The sequence below is a fragment of the Andrena cerasifolii genome, chromosome 2 (assembly GCF_050908995.1).
Source record: "Andrena cerasifolii isolate SP2316 chromosome 2, iyAndCera1_principal, whole genome shotgun sequence".
In the NCBI taxonomy this organism is placed as follows: domain Eukaryota; kingdom Metazoa; phylum Arthropoda; class Insecta; order Hymenoptera; family Andrenidae; genus Andrena; species Andrena cerasifolii.
In genome coordinates this window covers 20,007,325-20,027,080 of record NC_135119.1, presented here as the reverse complement: position 1 = coordinate 20,027,080, position 19,756 = coordinate 20,007,325, and the positions used below count along the sequence as shown (strand labels likewise).

Here is a 19,756-nt window from a genome sequence, read left to right as displayed (position 1 = left end):
TTATTTATCCATTTGCGCGGGACAAGCGCTATGATAAGTCTCAGGAAAAAAGGAAAACGACCGTATGGCACATTTTGCTTGCGGCTTGTTACAGTTGTGCAGGGTGGCGTTAATAAATGGGCTGGGGTTTTATACGCAGGGTGAGTAGGGGAATCGAATTATTTAAAAAAAATTATTGGATTTCGTTAACCCAAAGTGGGCACACTTATTTTCCCACCTTACGTTTGCAGACTGGATCGTTTATGTCCATGGTTGTTTTTTCCATGGGCGGCCGGAGGGGGGTGCAAAAGGGGCAGTTGCCTCTCCCTGGCTGGAAGAATCGCTTGATTTTTAAAACTAATCTTTATTAAGTTTATACTATAAAAGGGATTATTTTTAATTTGCGATTTTAAATTTTTAATTAAATTGGTACTGCAAAATGGGTTAAAATAAGCAACAGGGGTATATTTTTCTTTAGTATCATCCCAACGTTGCCCCCTCCGGGAAAAAAGTATGCGGACGCCCTTGGTTTTTTCTACTGTTTGTCACTTTCAAAAAATCTGAAAAAATTATGGGATACTTATTCAAATCTCTACTTTAATATACACTCGTCAAATGTTTAAACGATTAATTAGGAAAAATAAAAATTCGGAAGGAAGGTTAAGAAAAGAGGCAATTTTCCCGGACATAAACGACCCAGTGTGCCCACGGCGGGTTAAGAAAAGCGTGCAGCTACATTCTTGTGAAAAGAAAGAAATCGTGTGACAGGAAGATAGGGTATATTGAATAATGCAAATTTTTCCTCTTAATTCCTCGAATTCTAAAATGCAAAGTGTGGTAATGAGTAAGTTCTTTTGAACCGAATAGCTACAAAGCCCTTATCGAATAGATAGGTACTAATATCGTGGCTAACTAAATTCTCGCAGAAGCTTCTTACCCAAAAGGTGCATATTCCCAAATCTGAATACATAAAAACACCAGCTATCCTACGCGGCTTCGCCCGGAATATAAATTCTGTTATAAAAAAAATTTCTTTTATTTTTATTTTTTGTGAAAATAGTCACATTCATTTGTATTAGTCAGGCATAATCAGCTGAAGCACATATCGTGACCCCAGAGTTTTCCGCTCGAAAGTTTTTAGCCAACAGATAAACACACAAACATATCAACTTTCTGCTTTACCTATCTATTAAAACGACGCGAATTGAAACATGACAATTTCGGAGTTTCGACTCGCACTCCTACGCCGTGCTCGAACTTCGTGTTTTATTACGTATTTTCGAGCGGACCTTTCTTACGCCCGGGCTGTCGAAATCGCGTGGCGCGATAGAAGCATTAGAACAGAAACAAGAGGGATAAGCGTGTACACGTGTTCGAAAGATTGCCAAGTGCGCTCGTGTGTTCGTTAACTACGGAGATAAGGTGGCCTACACGTAGGTGACACGTGCTACGAAAATACACGGGCAAAGGACCACGGAGGGAAGCAGCAAGATAAAATTAGAAGGAGAGAAAAGCGCCCCGTCGAAACGTTTGTTTTACGGTCCCGCCCGGTTCCACGACATTCACCGCAATTTTTCTTTCCACGTCCACTTACGGCACGGTGAAGCGCTCCAGTTCGGTGAATAGAAGAACCCCTCGAGTTCCGGGGAACGTAAATTAATATCATTCGGGGACGTGAAATAGTGTCTCGAGGGGATGATCATGGGGATGCGTTTAAGGATTTGCAATTGTACCTTTGCTTCGGCAGAGAGCGCATTTCTGCTCGACTCTTTGCAGTTTTTATATTTAATTCTTGTCTTATCTGAATGGGAGTCGAATTTTTAATGAATACAAAATCGTGCGATGGAGGGTTTCTTCAATGTTTAGGGGGAGTACAGAGAATAGAGGATCCTTAAACTCCTGCATTCAAATTATATCTTATTTCAACATCGAGGTCGCAATCATCTTTATTAATATGATCTCTCCAAAGATATTACGCTGTTATCCCTAAGGTAATTTAATCTAATAATTTTTAATAAACTATCTTTTTTTAATAAAAAATAATTGGTTAAAATTTTTAAAGTTTGATAAATTTAAACATCCTCCCAACAAAATAATTTATATTTATATACAACATTAATTAAAAATAAATTATAAAATTCTATAGGGTCTTCTCGTCCCATACAAAAATCTAAGCATTTTTACTAATTGACATTTAAGGACAATTTTCTTTATATTATGTACATACATAATATAATGCTTTGCTTGATAATGGTAATTACTCTTACATTACGATATGTAAAAGAAATAAGAGAGCTCTGGGGAATGAAAAAAATGTTTTAATGTTTATAGTAGAATTCATATGAAACCTTACGTTATGTATTATTTAGGTACCTGCTTATTTATAAAATTCCTTAATTTCTTGCGCAAGTATTAAATATTATGACAATAGTCTCGCTGAAAATTCTCCTGGAAATTAGTGTAAAACTCATTGTAGATATGCGCATAAAACTGTCGTTGCGTAAATACGTCGCGAGAAATGGGTTGAAGTAGCGAGCTCGATGAATTATCTGACAGTTTTGTTACTCGCGGAACTCATTTAGCGAACACGCAGTCTCTTGTACTCCTCTTTCTCTTTGTATTTACTTTTTCGGAGGGAACGACGCCTCTGAATGAGTTATCGCGGCGAGGCCTTGCCTCCACTCAATTATCTTAATGAGCAGAAACGCCAATAGCGCGCCACATTTTCGGGGGTACGTCTTATTTTTAAACCTATTCCCGCGTTGACGAATTTGCGGACGCCAGTCATGCTGCAAATGGAACCTACCTCAGAAGAAACTGTCAGTAAGAAAAGTTTCCTTCCCAAGATTTTTCGAACCCGAGGTCGTAATTAACTTGCACGAATAGCTACTTCGCTGAAGCAGAACCATGACCTTGTGCATTCGGAATTATATATAGCAAGCCCTGAAGAACTTGGAAAGGAATTGAAATAAATTCTCGTGCGTGAATTATAGAAAATGAAAGATATACCTATATTCTTTTCATAAGTACACTGATAGTTTATAAAGAAGAGTGAATGGTGATTTATACACAATTAAATGCCGCACCATATTTTACATAGAAAGTATGTTACCTTGGACGTGTGAAATAAATATTAACTAACGAACGGTAGATCGTTTTCTGAGAATTTAATTTTTTTAGTTAACCACCTTCTACATGAAATTGAATATATGATATTATATACATAGGTACTTCAAATTAAGATGCACCCTAATTTTAAAAGGAATTCCTAGGTACATAGTTTGTGATTCGTCTTTAGCATTCTTTGGCGAAGAATATTTCCGTGCAAGTGAAGAATATTTGCAAGTTGGTAATATATACTTCTGCTTGTAAAATTGATTAATCTTTCACTGAGGTATTTCGTTCTCAAGAGACGATATTTTAGTACGAAGTAGGTGAAGACAATGGTCAGGTCTTTCTCCTGCTCTGCAGACCAGTTAGATACGATAAGCTGACACATCTTGCACAGTCAACTAATACTACTTCAATTAAACGTTGAATGCCCCCCCGATAAAATCAATATTTGAAAAAGAACATAACGTATTACGAAACGACTCATGACGGAAGCTGCCACAGCGAAGAATGTTAACCCTTTCATAGACACGCATAAAAAACAATGGTATGAAAGTGCAAGAATACTGTATAGACAGAGGACTACATAGTTTCTTAATGACAGACAGCGCGTTTGATCTCCGCAGGGGCAAATATTCCATTAAATTGACGTTCATCTAACTAACGGTAGTTTCCTGCACAAGAATGGCGTACACGTAACGCGTCACCTATTCTATACATCCATGTTTAATAGCTTTCGTAGCAATTTCTTCCTCAAACTCTGCCATAAATGAAACTTTGCTCCGTTCTGCTTGATCTGTCTGGTATTTGGAAGTACGGCATTAACCCTGCCGCTCTGTTCAAATATATTTGACCCTAAGTGATTTTTATTCGACAAATGCGGGGCCGCTTAAACAAGTAACTCGTGCAGAAGCCACAACGCGCGATACGAATCAGGCATTCGGATAAAAACGTTATGTAATATTTTCTTCCATCCCTGATATTTGTTCGTTTCCCTAAACTGTTCAAAAACATGATCTCCTAGTTATTCAGGAAAACACCAGAAGACGAGTCAAAGTCATGGACATACAAAACAGAAGATTCGGGTAACTATGGTATTTATATTGCGAAGGAAAATAATAGTTTATAATATTGAACGAATCAGCAAATTTAAGGTGGAATCAAGAATGTCTCTGGACTTTACAGGAATCTCCCCGATTTTTTCCGAGGACACTAAACGCATCTACGTAATCGCCGAAAAAGTTCAAGGTGCCGCGATTTATGAGATATAACGAATTACTGGGACTTATTTTTGGTGAAAGGAGGAAATACGGGGAGATAGGGGAGAAAAAGGAATACGGAAATCTGAGCGGCGTCGATCCGTTAAGATTCCAAAGGGCGAAAAACTATTTCTGGTACTCACGTGCGAACCGCAATGTCGAATACGAAAGTCCTCAGCGCCGCGTTTCCCATTCCCTGTGTCGGTTAACTTAGATTCCTCGACGACCCACCCATCAAAATGATAAACTTCTCTCCACCCATGAGAAAGAAACCATCGGGGCATTTATTTTCATACTCTACTTTCCTCGCAGCACGAGGATAATAGCACGGAGGGTTTAAACGACAGACCTGACATCTTACGGGAGCTTATGCCACACGAACTGATATACCAACTTCGTGAAAGGTCGATGGTTTTGTGGCGCACTCTACAATTAAGAACGGCAAATCCGGGAACTATACTGAACTTAAACACGGAGGTCCGTGAAAAAATGTCCTTTTTTCTTATTGCACAGCTAGAAATTCTATGGATCCTCCAGATCCTACGAATTTCGGGAATTCTGTACATTCTCTAGTGCTTACCAGACATTATACAGCGTCTAGAGCCTCTAGCACAGACGAGGTAGGGTAGATGCACCATTTGTGGCCACCTTAAGGTATTGTACGAGTTTTGGCCACTTGTTAAAAAATGTAATATTTTTTCGTGTAAGCAATAAATATAACCTTATATTTCTGGCGGTATACTAAACAAAATATTTATGATGTGAAATTCTCCACATAATAATGATCTGCAAGCAGTTTAAAAATAAGATAATTATGCGCATGGCCAAAAACTGTGCAATGACCACAAACGGTACACCTACCCTACAGGATAGACCTATCACCTTATGGATGTTCGTGTCGCCATCTAAACTGTGTTACCGACCTATAATTTGAGATCTGAATGTAGTGGCATTTGCTCATGGACAGTGTCCAACTCAGGAACTACTCTGAAGTAGGTTGAAATGCTGGAAGGTGTGTGCGTGCTTGCATACGTGTGATTTGTTCAGAGTGAGAGATTGACATAGATCTTTGACTTCGGATTATTGACTTTTTATAATCTTGAAATTTTGGGTTAAGTAAATTATTCGAAAATGTCTTTCGAGTTGGAATTTTATAAGCTGTATTCAGTTTATGAACAAAGTTCCTAAAATGGTCAGATTCAATAATTCTAAATGGAATGTTACATCCAAAGAAATTATCAAAGGAATAATAATGTCGATATATGTAAAAATTCGAGTATCTTTTGCACACCAAAGATATGAAATTTACTAAAAAATTTCAAATTAATTATAATTTTATAATTATATTCCACTCTTTCTTTTTAAAGTAATTTAAAATATTGTGCAGCAAAATTCAATGCAATAGGTAGCGGTTAATAGTTTGTATTTGAATTTTTGACATTGAATACATTTTCTACAATTATTTACATTTTTTACGCGTGCACGTAGTAAATTCGATGTAACCACAGACGAGGTATAGAATAGACCCATCACCTTATGGGACTTCGTGTCGCCACCCAATCTGTGTTACCGACCCATAATTTCAGGACTGAATTTAGCGACCTCTGTTCATGAACAGCGTCCAACTCAGCAACTACTCTGAAATGTGTTGAAATGCTGAAAGGTGTTGCGTACTTGTATACGTGTGACTTGTTTAGAGAGAGAGTTTGACATAAGAGGGTAGGCTTTTGTTACGGTATGCTTTGGCTCGGTTGGTCAACGACTCACGCGGATTTCTCTCCGAAAATCCATTTCGTGGATCAAGACACTATGGCGTTCAGAAATGGCATTTCTTCAAAGCCCGTGCAAGCTATAAATTGCAAGATGACATTGTTTATTAGCACTTTGCGTACCCTTGCGAACCCTTTCACGTATCGTGCGCCGAAAAAAGTATTAAAAATTCACGCTGTTACTGATATTCCCACAAGTTTCTAATGCACTGTTTAATCATTCCAGTGAAGTAATAATAATTGGATTCCGTTTGCCCCTAATATTAGTTTACCGCCAACGCTGAAATTTACAGTAAAATCTAATTTTAAAAGTCTCGCAGAAAGTTGCATGATGCATGAGTGTCTTGTGGTGCATGGATGCAACTGCAAATCGAGTTACTTTTGAAACCCGCATTGTGAAATAAAAGTTTGTCTAGCCCTGAGAAATTCATCGGTTCAGTGAAGTGTATGCATGGCATAGTGCATATTATCTCGTGATTTCTCAATTCGCGCATCAATTTCATCGATTACTGGACCATGTGGGAGGCCTTTTAATTTAACAGGATTCCATTCAGATATACCCGTTACTTAGAAGACTTTTTCAGAAACTGAAGGATGTTTAAAAACAGAAAATGATTTTGTAATCGTGTGCAACGCGATTGTAGAGTCAGTGCCTGTGCCTGCCAAAAAGTGTTTCATAGAGTACCGTGCCTCTACGTGTTAGTGATGTGAACGCGAATTCCCATAAGGTGATAGGTCTATCGTTTTAGCCTATACTTCGCCGATGTTAGTAACTAAGGGGGAGAAACAAGTATCTCACTCATATTTCTCCAAATATTCCTGCAACTATTCACTTACACTAAGTTCAACTAAAACGTATTTATACATTATAAATAATACTACGTGATATGTATAAGCATTAACATTAATGTATCGAACGATTAAACATTGAGAATAAAAGAGAATTCAGTCGGCGCAGAAAATCATTTGCAAATCCAAGGCCAAATGTTACAAATTGCTTGATATCTCGAGTTCTATCGATTATAGTTAATAATAATTTATACTGGGCGGTTAGTGTAAATGTTGTTAACATTATTTGTCACAGCAATAGCCACTGGAATGGATATTTTAGCCGAAAATCCATTTTTGCCGAAGAATTCGCTGGATTTCGCAATTGTAACTAACCGTCGACCTTGTTTTGATCGGGGGACATCATTCCTCGAAGTCTACATAAGGAGCTCACAGATCTTCATGTACTCAGTCGTCGTCGGTCCTCCGGACTTAAAGGACCTCCGCGAACCCTGGAGCTGCCGAGCCACCTGGATCCACTGGACATCCTGGGGACCTGGTTCTTCCTCCCCCTCCCCCCTGGAGCTGCCGAGCCACCTGGATCCACTGGACTTCCTGGGGACCTGGTTCTTCCTCCCCCTCCCCCCGGAGCTGCTGAACTTGCTGGGGACCTGGTCAGGATTTCAACCCTGGTTCTTCCGCCAGCCTCTCGCCCCTCTGGCCTGGGTTCGTTTATTCGCTTGGTGCTGATGAAATTTTGGGGTTCGGTAAGTCATTTAAAATTTTATTGTTTTGCGAATGTCAAATCTGATTTCTTCGGTCGTTTTCCATCATCTGTCCTATTTCCATGCATACTTTCGAGAATTTTGCGCGAGTCGTTCTATTTTGTGTATTTCTTCGATGGGTTTGCATGATTTATTTTATTTCATGCATTTCTTCGATGGGTTTAAATGATTTATTTCATTTTCGTGAATTTCTTCGATGGTTTTCTCTGATTCATTTCATCTCGTCGATGTCTTCGATGGTTTTCCCTGATTCATTTCATGTCTTCGATGGTTTTTCCTGATTTATTTCATCTCGTCGATGTCTTGGATGGTTTTCCCTGATTCATTTCATCTCGTCTATGTCTTCGATGGTTTTTTGTGACTTCTGTCACTCTGTCATGCATCTCATCGATGGGTCTACATTCTCTGCTCTTTCCTTCAAGTACTTATCTCTGCGGTGGTTTTGCATGCTCGTGCGTGCTCTGCTGTTGGTCGAAATTATCTCGATCGTCTCCAACTCAATAAGCTTTTCCTTAATTTCTTTCCAGGCCGACCACACCGTTACTAACATATAGTAGTTGATTGTTTCAGCTTTTCAGGTTCACCGTTACTCGGGGAATGGAGTTAATAACACGATATATTTAAAAAGAAACTAGTGAAAAGTGATAGTGAAAAGTGATAGTGAAAAGTGATAGTGAAAAGTGATAGTGAAAAGTGATAGTGAAAAGTGATAGTGAAAAGTGATAGTGAAAAGTGATAGTGAAAAGTGATAGTGAAAAGTGATAGTGAAAAGTGATAGTGAAAAGTGATAGTGAAAAGTGATCGTGCAAAGTGACAGTGAAAGAAGACATCTAAGGTAGGCTAGGCTAATTTATTATAGTATGAAGTATTTAAGGTCCCATGTAAAATTGCCAAGCAGTCACTAAATCATTAACTTTGTTGTTCGTTTATTGGCTCCTCATCTGTGATGAGGAGGTTACCGCTGCTTCCGTTTGCGGAAGCAAGTGACTGAGCATGGAATCGGTATGGGTGGATCAGTTTCATCCCTTGGTGTTCTTGTCCAAAGGGAAAAGTTTCGGACGTAGGGGGTGCACCTTTTGGTACACTGCCTGCGTAAGTCACCCGGTTCGATTACCCAATCTCCGTGTTGGACGGCTTGAGTCAGGTCAAGTGTTTGCTCCTGACGAGTCGCATCGGAGCAACAGGAATCGTCTGGGAGGCGCCGAGCGCTTTTCCCTTTCGACTTGGACAGCAGGGTGGTAGGAACTGCGCCGTCCAATACTTGTTTCATGCTTACCCTTCGCCTTTCCTTCTTTCCTGAATTTCTTTTAATCGAGTGATTGCTTGGCAGTTCCCTAGATTCTATATCTAAACCGAAGGGATCGATGGAACTTTGTTTCCATCCATTTCTTTGGTTTAGTAGGCTTCATGTACAGGGAGATCGATGGAACTTTGATTCCATCTATCTCTCTACGGGTCTCCAAGCGTAGCAACCTCCTCGCGGTGAGACCTGGTAATCGGTGAGAACCGAGCCGATGGCTGCGATTGTCAAATATTCTAGTCGTATATAAGAATTTCTTTAACTTGCAATACTATGGTAGAATGTAAGAATAAAATATGTAACTTAAAATGTTGTTCGATTGTTCCCACCGAACCCCAGAATACGAATATAGTGTTAAGATGGAAGAATAAGTGCAAGTTGGAATATTTCAGCGAGATACTGGAACTGTTGAGTTTTTCACAATTTTTAAAGTCCTCTCTGCTTCAGCATTTTATTGAAATATACAAAGTTACAATTCCTTTGCGAGGTATTCCACGTTACATCATGAAAGCATGTCTTCCACAAATAATGTTGTCGTTTATATAAATTTGTTTTGCGTTAAATAAACCGGAATAGGACAGCAAGGTTAAAAGACGAATGTGATATCGTTTTATTTTCTTCCTCCGTTCTTTTCCGTTGAACGAAATATGTTCATAAGACGTTTTTTAAATTGTTACTCTAACAGAAACATTTGTAAATCGCGGGCATTGACTCTCAAAACATGAACTAGTTTTACTCGTGCTTAATTCTAGTTCCTACCACGCGTAGCGTTACAATCTCTTTTGAGACTTCACCGGTAACGTTGCATGCGACACTAAAATGGCAAGGGGGGGTCCTAGGACCCCCTAAACCGGCGACACAAAAATACATTGCTTGATAGGTCTATTCTATACCTCGTCTGTGATGTAACGTAGTAAACCCACCACTGATGATAGGCCTATTCTATACCTCGTATCTGCTTTAGTGCCTCTAGGTTTGAAAGTTTGCCGTAATTAGTCCAGCAATGGCGCCACCGATCAACGGGCGCCTGTCGGTAAGGCAGAGGAATCGATCGGCTTGCAACGTTGCCGGTTCTATGAAGCGTTAAGGCCGAGGAGTGGGGGCTTGGTACGGTGGAATCGCAAATATTCGGTGACGGTGGTGTAGCGGATCAGGGTGCGAAAAAAAAGCGGTGTCACGAGAAACGTGATTTCGGACGGACCAGGTGAACACGTGGGTCATGTGTCCGTTGCGCGTCGCGGTTGAAAGCGTCGCGACGCGGTCACGCGGCGTTCTTCGCAGTTATGCAATGACGAGTGGTCACGATGTGGGACACTACGTGTGATGATCTGCCTTGTGCCTCCATTTCGCTGAAAGCTTCATTGGTGGTTGCTCGTGGATGAACAGTGCGTTCGTTTCGCTGATCGAGGGTCGCATGCTTAGTTTAGATCCCGTCCTCTTGAACGAGGACGACAGAACGTTCGGCTCTGACGAGGATGGTTCCTTGTGTTCAAGGTTACCAGCATGAGCTTTGGGTCGCGCAGACGATTTCGTATCACTCCGCTACGAGCGTTGGCGGTGTTCTTTCTGATGGTAGTGCTGTTCTGGTACAACCTCAGTCGGCAAGATGCGCCCAGGCAACCATGCAGCGTTCCTGAAGAATTTTCGGAGAAGCTGCACGAGCTTGCCTACAGGTCCATACGGTTGAATTCTAACTTCTGGCTGTAGATAAATCCCCGTATCTGAATGTACCGTGGATCATGATCTTGAGTATCGCATGGAGATGACTTGCTGTAGCGTGTTCAGCCTGGGTTCCGATTATTGCACGCTGTTTGTCTTCTCTATTGTAACGCATTGCTTGAATAAAGTGTTTCCTTCTTTTTATTTTGTGCGCGCACCAACTGTTTTTATTTTCATTGTCTTATCTAAGGAACATGGTAGCTCGTCACTCCTTTGGAGCAAACTTATGTCTGCCTCTAATTTCTGCAATACTTACTAATTCTTAGATATTTGAGGTTGCATCTTCCACTTATGAGCAGGATTGAAATATTTCAATTATAGATTTTGGTTAGGTACTGGTAGATGGAACAGTAAATATTGAATTTCAATACTTGTTCGCGGTATAATAGGATAAAGTACCGAACTTACGCGTACTTATGAGCACCCAATAAACTGTTGCAACCAATATAAATCAAAGTGGCTTTCGAAGAATATGTTATTGATAGTAATTGTATTCAATCACGCAGAAATCAAATAAAATATAATTCGAAAATATTGATTTAATATCACATACAAGATATTTCATTATACAGCTACAAATTTCCTGCAGAGCGATGTCTATTTCGAAACTGGTAATTTAAATAAAATCACTAGCGTAAGTAAATGTACCTACCCAGATGCTTCCACTCCCTATAATACTGATGCTATTAACAGAACAATCGCACATCATTATATTCCACCAATAAAGATATCCAGTTGCATGCCATTTTCTGCGTTCGACCTGTCCCTCAATGAATTCGATCTTTTACTCACACAAGCTCTTCTACGATACTAGCAATCTCCCTTAACTATTCCACTGCATCCTCCGTCCGTCATTCGTCCATCTATTAAATATGTGGATCCCTTGGACAGTGAAACCAGGTCGCACGTTGATCAACGAAAGTTCCTTCCAAATTCTAAGTGGCGACTCGTTGGATTCGGTTTCACGGTCGAGGCGTTACTTTCACTGCCCAAAGTTTCTCTTATGACGAGTTTCACTGAGCTAGGCTCTGTGATCCTATTAGGGCCCACTTGGTGCTGGAGAAGTTGGGCATCGTGCACTTCTTGTGCCTTGGAGGACTCTGGGGTCAAGTTCGCATCGGCCGTGCGCTACCCTGGGCGCGCAAGGTCGAATTGTGCCTGGTGGACACGCTACGCGATGATGTCTTGATCACGAAAGCCTTTCGTGAAGTTGGCCTGAGCGCCACCTACTTGCACGCTGCGGGGGTGTATCGTATTCAGGAGCACGAGGTCGGCGAAGATGCGCCCAAAGTCGAAGTGGTGGTGTTCGAAGAGGACGCAGTGGTAAGTTTAGTTTGAACACGTGGAGTAGGTGTTTTTCAAAATGAAAATGTAAAAAATGAAAATTCTATTACGTTCGTAAATGCCTGAATTCCCAAACATGGTAAAAAAATTCTATTGGCTGTGCTGATCGCAAATGACTGGTCTTGTTGTAGAATTAAAGATCGCAATGTCTCCTCGACCTACTGTTTTCGCGATTTTAATGCTGCAGTGTTACCTACCCACCAGGAGTTATAAATCCGATGAAGAGTCGTGAATTTTACGTGGTGTAATTAGGACAATGGAAAGTTTATGCTGGGTATAGCTTTTGGCAATGAAACGATGTACCTACTTTCTTTTATTAACATCGCGAGATTTTATGACGGTGTAACTGTTTGAAGAACGTTCTGCAGAAGATAAAATTGTAGAACGTGAAAATGTCGAGACAACAGACAATTCTCCTCCTTTCTATTATGTGATTTCTTTTACTGTGCGAGGCAGGCTAACTGCATAGGATTAAAGTAATTTGTCAGTTTTCCAATGTAATATCACACTATATCTGTTATTTTGTAACTGATTATTAGCAGTTTAAATTCTTCATTCATCAATGTACTGACAAGGGAAGATTTCCAGTTTGGAAATTCAAAAAAGTATGAAACATTGAGGATATGTAGACGATATGTATATTTTTTTTTGCTGCCCAAAGTCACTCTAAGGGGGTGAAATCGACCCCTGAAAATCTGGCTACATTCCGATTTTGTGTTAGAAATTGTAATACATATCTATTATCTATATATCCTCTATATATACCCAAAGTCTCATACTTTTTGGAACTTTCAGATTGGGGATCTTCCCTTGGGTACTGCACAATCTTTGGCAATATTTTTCTAACATTAAAATACGAAGATTAACAACAGAAGAGGAAAATTAATATTCTGCAATGGAAAAGGAGATTAATCAGTACATATAATAAATAAAACGATTGTAGTTAAAACTCAACAACTCCACTTCACATTTCGACCCAGGCACATGCCCGATTACATAATAATATTACAATAAATATTACCATACTCCCCCTACGCTATCCTATTGTCCAACTTCCAACTTGTGTCAATATTTTATGACTTACTATGAACCATTACCTTCTCCAATTTGCAGACGCAAATGGTAAGGCGAGTGGGCTGGACGAGAAGAGTGCTGCCTCCAGATTGCGAGTTCTCCCCAAGTCTGCAATGCTTCCCGCCTCAACTCGTCATTCCTCCCTTATCAGCGAAACAATTTGGCGGCCGGCTGATCCCTGTTCCCAGGGAGGGCATCGAGTTACAGAAGTACCACTACCCCAATGACTGGTGGCTCGAGGTGAAACCCACCGATTGCACCGAGCCTGAAGAAACGAGCGCGTAGTACGGGATCCCGTGGATTCGGGATGGAACACTAATCCTATTTGTCAGCCACCAGGGGCTGTTTCTTAGGACTGCTAGGAAAGGATAGAACGGACTTCGTACTATGTTCGTTCGCGTTCCCAAGCTATTTCTACCTTTGATGTTGAATTTATTTCGCAAAGCCATTACGAACTGCGGTAGCTCGACGTTAATACGTGAATTCGAAGACTTGGATTGTGGAGGGTCGTCGAGTTGTCTGAGTGATGAGTTATTAAATTTCTGTGTTCGAGGGGAGAAGGGCATGACATAAGTATAATGAGTTTACGTGCATTTAGAAAGTTATGTAAAGTAGCGGGACGAGTTACCGGTGAAAGTTCGAACTTCCATTATTAGAAGTACATATTTCTGTTCTTCCAGTTATTAATAAGTTGATGGATGTAATTATGCGTGATCGTCGCTTTAAAGGAAGACCTATTGGAGTCAGATAAAAGGAGATGTCTCAATATGGATGTATCAGGTTAGACAGTAGGTATAGTAGTAAAGAGTACACCAAAAACAACTCTAAGCTTGTCGTGTGGCGCCATCACGTTGATCTCGTCTTCCATGGATGAACTTCAGTTTAGACTCTATTTTATAAATGGAAACCAGTTCACAATTATGACTGAAAATTAGAACGGAAGGGACTTTTCCCTGCAGACAGTGCTCCTTGAATTATTCATTTAAGACAGTGTCTTGGTGATTATTGGGTTCGCAAGACGCTCGATTTATTCCCACTATTACAGTAACCATCTCCAGAATTCCATTGTCGCTAACAACTACATCACTGGACACAAATTTTAATTCATCCCAGGTGCAAACAATATCCTTGGCATAGCTGTGGATCGATTGGTTTTTGGTCAAGCATTGACTTCTTTTTACATACAATGCTTGTATCTAAGTTCTGCACTGTTAGTACAGTAATGCGCTCTACTTTAGTAAAGTAACTCTAATCTATTTAGTACTTTTGAATTCTCAGAGAAAGAAGCACATGCTTTTCCTGATTTAAATCGAGATTTAAATTGGGGCTACTCGATGTTTCTAAACCACACGCAGATAGCACCCTCTCTGTGGATACTACTCCTTCTTTTATTCACTACCGCGAAGATTTTCATTAAAGAGGTCTCTAGCATGTGCAAGTCTCAGTGTGACCCTCCTTTACGTTACAAATCCGTACATTTCTGTAAACAGAATGGAAAATCGGATTATTTTCCCAGAGAATATCTGAAGTTCCATTGAGTAGGAACTCAATGTCATTCTGAAAGAGCATCCCTGATCGACATAATCTACTAAGCTCCAAGCTCCCCAATCCCGTCGCAGAGTCCACTCGAATTTGAGAAATAAGACTTCGAGAGTTGTCCACGACACGTCATCGCGATGGTGCTTAACGATCAGTGCCACGATCAAAGGAAAATCGGCGTAGCTATAGTCTAATCCCTGATTAACTGGACAATTATGAATAAACACGGCGAATTCTGAAATACCAGCTATCAGAATAGCCACGATAAAACTGTACTTCGCTAGTTGCAACTTACACGATGGGGTAGCACTAAATAAGTTCATAAATAAGTGATCATTTCCTGAAAGTCTGTATCGTCGTTAGAGCTGGTGCATAGAGCACCGAATTCGTTTCAGAACTTGGAAAGTAAGTGTGTTTTGAATGCCACGGATATAGAAAGAAAATTTCTTTTGACTATCGGGTTTTGGAACTCCGATCGCTGTTTTAAATTCATAGTCAGGTAGAGAAGAACAATGCACGATGCAAGACTGGGAAATTAGTGCACCGGGTAATCTAGGCAATTAAAGATTAGATTTTTTTCTTTGAAGTGGCTGAATATTTCGAAATGAACGACTGTTATACTATTTGGAAATGAGGCTGAACGCGAATCCTTTGCACCTCGTTAGTCGCCTTTGTGGTTCTATAATTGTGTGTTCTACTTATTAAGCCACTCTTATGGTTTCAATTCTTGGTGCCTACCTATGTGGACTATGTTACTGTCTTGTTCATTTAATATTCACCGGAATTCTGTAAGATGGGGCTGTATAATCTCAAGTGGGGTATAAACTCTGAAATCGAGACTTTGAAGTAATTATAAGAAGAGATGGATCATTAAATGAGATAAAAAAAGATTCACAGAGGGAACTATGCTCACAGAATTCTTAGTTAGTTCAATCCTCGATCCATTTACTCTTTAATCGAGTCACCATTAATTTCATTAACCAAATCTCAGTTATTAAAAATACAAACCCCTTCACGTATAATGTATTATTATTACATTTGACATATTACTATTTTGTCTTATTATAATCCCATCAATGCAATACCGTAGCGTTAAAAGTGCAAAGGATTAAGTTTCCTATTAATTACGTAAAATCAGAACAGTAGAAAAAAAGATGCAAATAAAAAAAGAGGGGACCTTCATCTGATTAAATTTTATTAGCGCAACAATTTTATATTCATAACTTGTGTGGATTGAGAATTAACTTCCACGTTAGTTACGTATAAGTATTATGAATTGCGTCGACGGAAAGTCTCTTCCACTTTTTTATACGAGCGTATCTTTTTTCTCTTTAATTAAAATCTTACTCAGGCTCTGTACTTACAATGGCTGCTTAGCCATCGCAAGTCGGATTTATACTACGCGTAATTTGTAATCAGCATTCCTAGTAATTACTTTGATTCGAAGCGTCCAAAGCATGCAAACAGACCGACGTGCTTCCTTCAAAGCTTCAATGGTACAATTGTTTGTACGTGTTTATACTGCTTTTTATACGCGACGTTGATGAAAAACAATATTCGTTGTTAGCGTTTCATAAATTTTCCACGTTTCTACGACATCAAATTAATCTTTCATCCGTACGATACATGGTTGTGGTTTCGTCTGATTGTATTTTTATCGGCGATAAAACGAATTGTAGAGCATTTCTGACAATAATTATCGTCGATTGCGTTACGAATGCTGAGTATCGACCGCGGTGATCGCGTTACAACGGCCATGTTACACAGAAATACGTGCGAGATGTGCGAAAAACGGGCGTCAGCTGGCGTCGATGGTTTTTATTTTTTCGCGTAGAATCGAAGGATCGATAATTGCCACTGTTAAATTAAATTCCGCTCGAGCAATAAATACCTGGTCCAACTGCTGAACGAGAGTGACGCAGTTTGCGACGAACAGAAGAGTGTTAATTTCGCGTTTTCTGCACTTTCGTTTCGTTGATTGGGCACCGACAAGGATCTCATTAAGAAAAAAAAAGTATCGCACGCGTTGATATATAATTAATGATTTCCGCACGAGGATTGAAATCTCAGCATCTAAATGTTTAAAAGTATTTAATAATGTAACGCGTAAGAAAACTATGCATTTGAAAAAAGTGTAATTTATGCGAGAATATTTTGCATATTTTGTAGCACTCGGCATGCTACTTAATATTCTTTTACGTTTCTCGTTTAGTGCGCAGACCTGTTGGCTGTCCTAAATTCGCAAGTCTTCGTCTCATGTTCATTTTTGCATCCGGACGTAATATCAAATGCAATGCAAGATTGCATTCTGTTTCATTTAATTGAACAAATATCGACGGAAATTTAATTAACTGTCGTCATCTGGTTGCCACTGAAAAAGAGATCGAATGAAAAGTAATTTCGAATTCAGGGAAATCGGGACGAAATCACGTTCACCGGCGTTCGACTCACTGTTGGTGTACTTCCACAAATTGTTAAGCCACGTCACAATCTTTATCGTTTCGTATCGAATTAAATGCGTACACCACTCGTCGTATATGGATGCACGCATTTGTATGCAATGTATACCGCGAATAATGGACAGTCTGATAAGGGGAGTGCCCGAGCTTTGAATCATCGATTTGGCTCAAAGTTTGCATATAGTTACTGCGCTCCATGCAGAATAATATATAAAACCTACAGGACGCACTACTCAAAATCTCGCCAGACTCTATGTACGAGGTGGATTTAAGTAAGCAACAACAAAAAGAATTATGAATTAAGAAATGTGCGTATATAAGCGTAGAAAACAAAATTTCGTATATGCTTTAAAGTGGGCGAAAGTTGGAACTCGACTTTCGCGCAAAATTTTGAATAACGTGCTCTATTCGTTTAATATGTCTTTATACATGGTGTGTACTAATAATATGTAAAATTCGAATCGAATCGGTGACCCGAACTTAATGTACTCCCCTCGTGAGTAATTGTGAGTAGTTGTCTCTTGAAACCTTTCACGAGATTCAATAAAACAAGTATGAATCGAATGGTAAAATTCTAACTGAATCTTTCATTCCTCTAATTTCTTTACTATTCCTACCGTAACTTAAATTTCAGTGGTATTAATTAACTACCGTGTAATATCGACTCCATAGACCTGAGATTCCAGAATATGATCTCCCCACGTACATTTCCGCAAGTGTCTGCAAACAATCTTTATGGCTCTCCGCGTTTACAGTCGTCTGCAGAGGAAAGCGCTCTCTCCTCTCCCTTACTTTCGACGTCGTTCGACGCTCAGAGTTCCGCGCCTTCAGCGCAACGTTCAAATTAGAACCTTCAGGGTAAGCTGTCCCATTTCGTCTTTAATGCGTGGCAGTGAACAGCAGGAGACGCTCAGCGCGACGTCCACAAAACGTGTCTCGTCAGTTGCGAGCAATTCTATCCTCGCTCCTTAATTGCTCCCCTTTTTTCCTCCCTGCCTCTACCTTTCCCACGTTCTTCTTCCCCGTCGCTCGCCCACCCCCCCCCCACCCCTTGTCCGAGTTCGCGCTTCCCTTGCCGTGAACGCGCGATGGGGAAAGTCAAAGAGAAGCCAAGGCCGGTGCAACTTGGGACGATGCAGCGCGCTGCACTTTTCTGCAGCGTCCTCGCCAGCCGCTGGATTCCGCGAAGCAGGACTGCAACGGTTGGGTGTTTTCGGATTTACGGACAGAGGGGGCGGGGGCGACTGTCTTTCGCCTCTCGATCCCATCAAACTTTTTGGCACCGACGTTGTCCCAGTTCCCGCTGATCCTTTTATTATCCGCGCGCAGTTGCTCGGTATTAAAGTCTGTCTTCGTGAAATCGCGAAGGCGACGGCAGACGTAACGGAAATGAAAACGCTTACCCGCATCCGGCACGGGCTTACCTACCGTGTTTCATCCATTACCAGATCCCCCGATTCCAGGCGTGTTTTCGTGACCCGCTAGGCTTTAGGGCAAATTATTTGATGCATATATTAACGCTTTCAGTGGCGCATGTTTTGGCGAAATACCGTTTTCAGTCACATAGGGGCCATTCCATGCCAAATCGATTGTGTAGTTCATATTGAATTAAAGGGGGTTAATGTTATTATTTTACTGATTTGTTTAAAAAATACAGGTCGTTATATTTTGCAAGGTTTGCCTAGTTTCTCGAAAATGGGGTCTGCACATGAATTTTTATCACCGGAAATATACATCACAAGAAGTTGGTGGCTTGTCTTTTAATTTGATAGGAAGAATTGGCCTTTTTGGAAAAATTGGTAAGATTCCTTGTAAGGTGGAAGATTTTAAAATTTTGTTATTAATTGTGTTATACTTACCTATCTCTAATATTATCTGAAATTTAATGAAATTCATACACATATGTAGTGAGTGTAACATTCTTGTCACATTGAACGCGTCTATTCACAAAGAGATGTTAGTCAACTTGTTCATATTATCAGACATGCTACACAAGCCTGGAAGTGAGATAATTCTCTGTAAGCAACGGCTCAAAGTAATGCATATTTCTAGATCACAGTATTATTAGCTCATAATCTGGGCACCGATCAGTCATACATATATGTCCCTAATTAAAATTATACACAATTATACACTTATTTACATTAAGTGACATTAAATCACAGATTAAAGTATTACTACGCGTACATATTGCTCGCGATAGTAATCAGGCGTGGCACGAATGCAATGATAATTCAATATAAATTATACTTTAGCGTATTATTTTCATAAACTGAGGGAAAATTAGAATGTGTACAAAGATAATGCATTAACAGACGTACTAAATTATATCAAGTATTTCATTGGAATTTTATCTAATTCATTACAATGATTTAAATTAAAAATATTTGTGAAATAGTAAAGTAAATGAAATATCCTTTAATTAATTACAAAAGTTTACAATAACGGCTAAACAATTTGTCGTGTAAAAGGTAAATAAATTGTCATACATAGTAACGGAAATAAATATGGTCGTATCCTTATCGATTAACGATGAGACTGAAATGGAACCGTGTTTGACAGAAAAATTATAAATTGTGCCGTGGACGATGCAAACGATGATTTATATTCATCACGGTGAATGATTTATAGTATGATGTATAGAGTGATT

At 39.8% G+C, this 19,756-nt stretch overlaps 1 protein-coding gene across 2 annotated transcripts; it reads left to right on the top strand.

The window, feature by feature from the left end:
* Positions 1-10,048: 10,048 nt before the first annotated feature.
* LOC143378628 (uncharacterized) lies at positions 10,049-17,670 on the top strand. Of its 2 annotated transcripts, XR_013088323.1 has the most exons (5): positions 10,049-10,356; positions 10,466-10,644; positions 11,734-12,013; positions 13,148-14,580; positions 14,753-17,670. XR_013088323.1 is itself a non-coding variant. In XM_076830486.1 (4 exons), the coding sequence occupies exons 2-4, from the start codon at positions 10,475-10,477 to the stop codon at positions 13,391-13,393; spliced, it is 696 nt and encodes a 231-aa protein (XP_076686601.1). In that variant the 5' UTR covers positions 10,049-10,356; positions 10,466-10,474; the 3' UTR covers positions 13,394-17,670. The 2 variants fall into 2 exon arrangements, 1 of the variants encoding a protein (XP_076686601.1); XM_076830486.1 differs by having other exon boundaries at positions 13,148-17,670.
* The last annotated feature ends 2,086 nt before the right edge of the window (positions 17,671-19,756 follow it).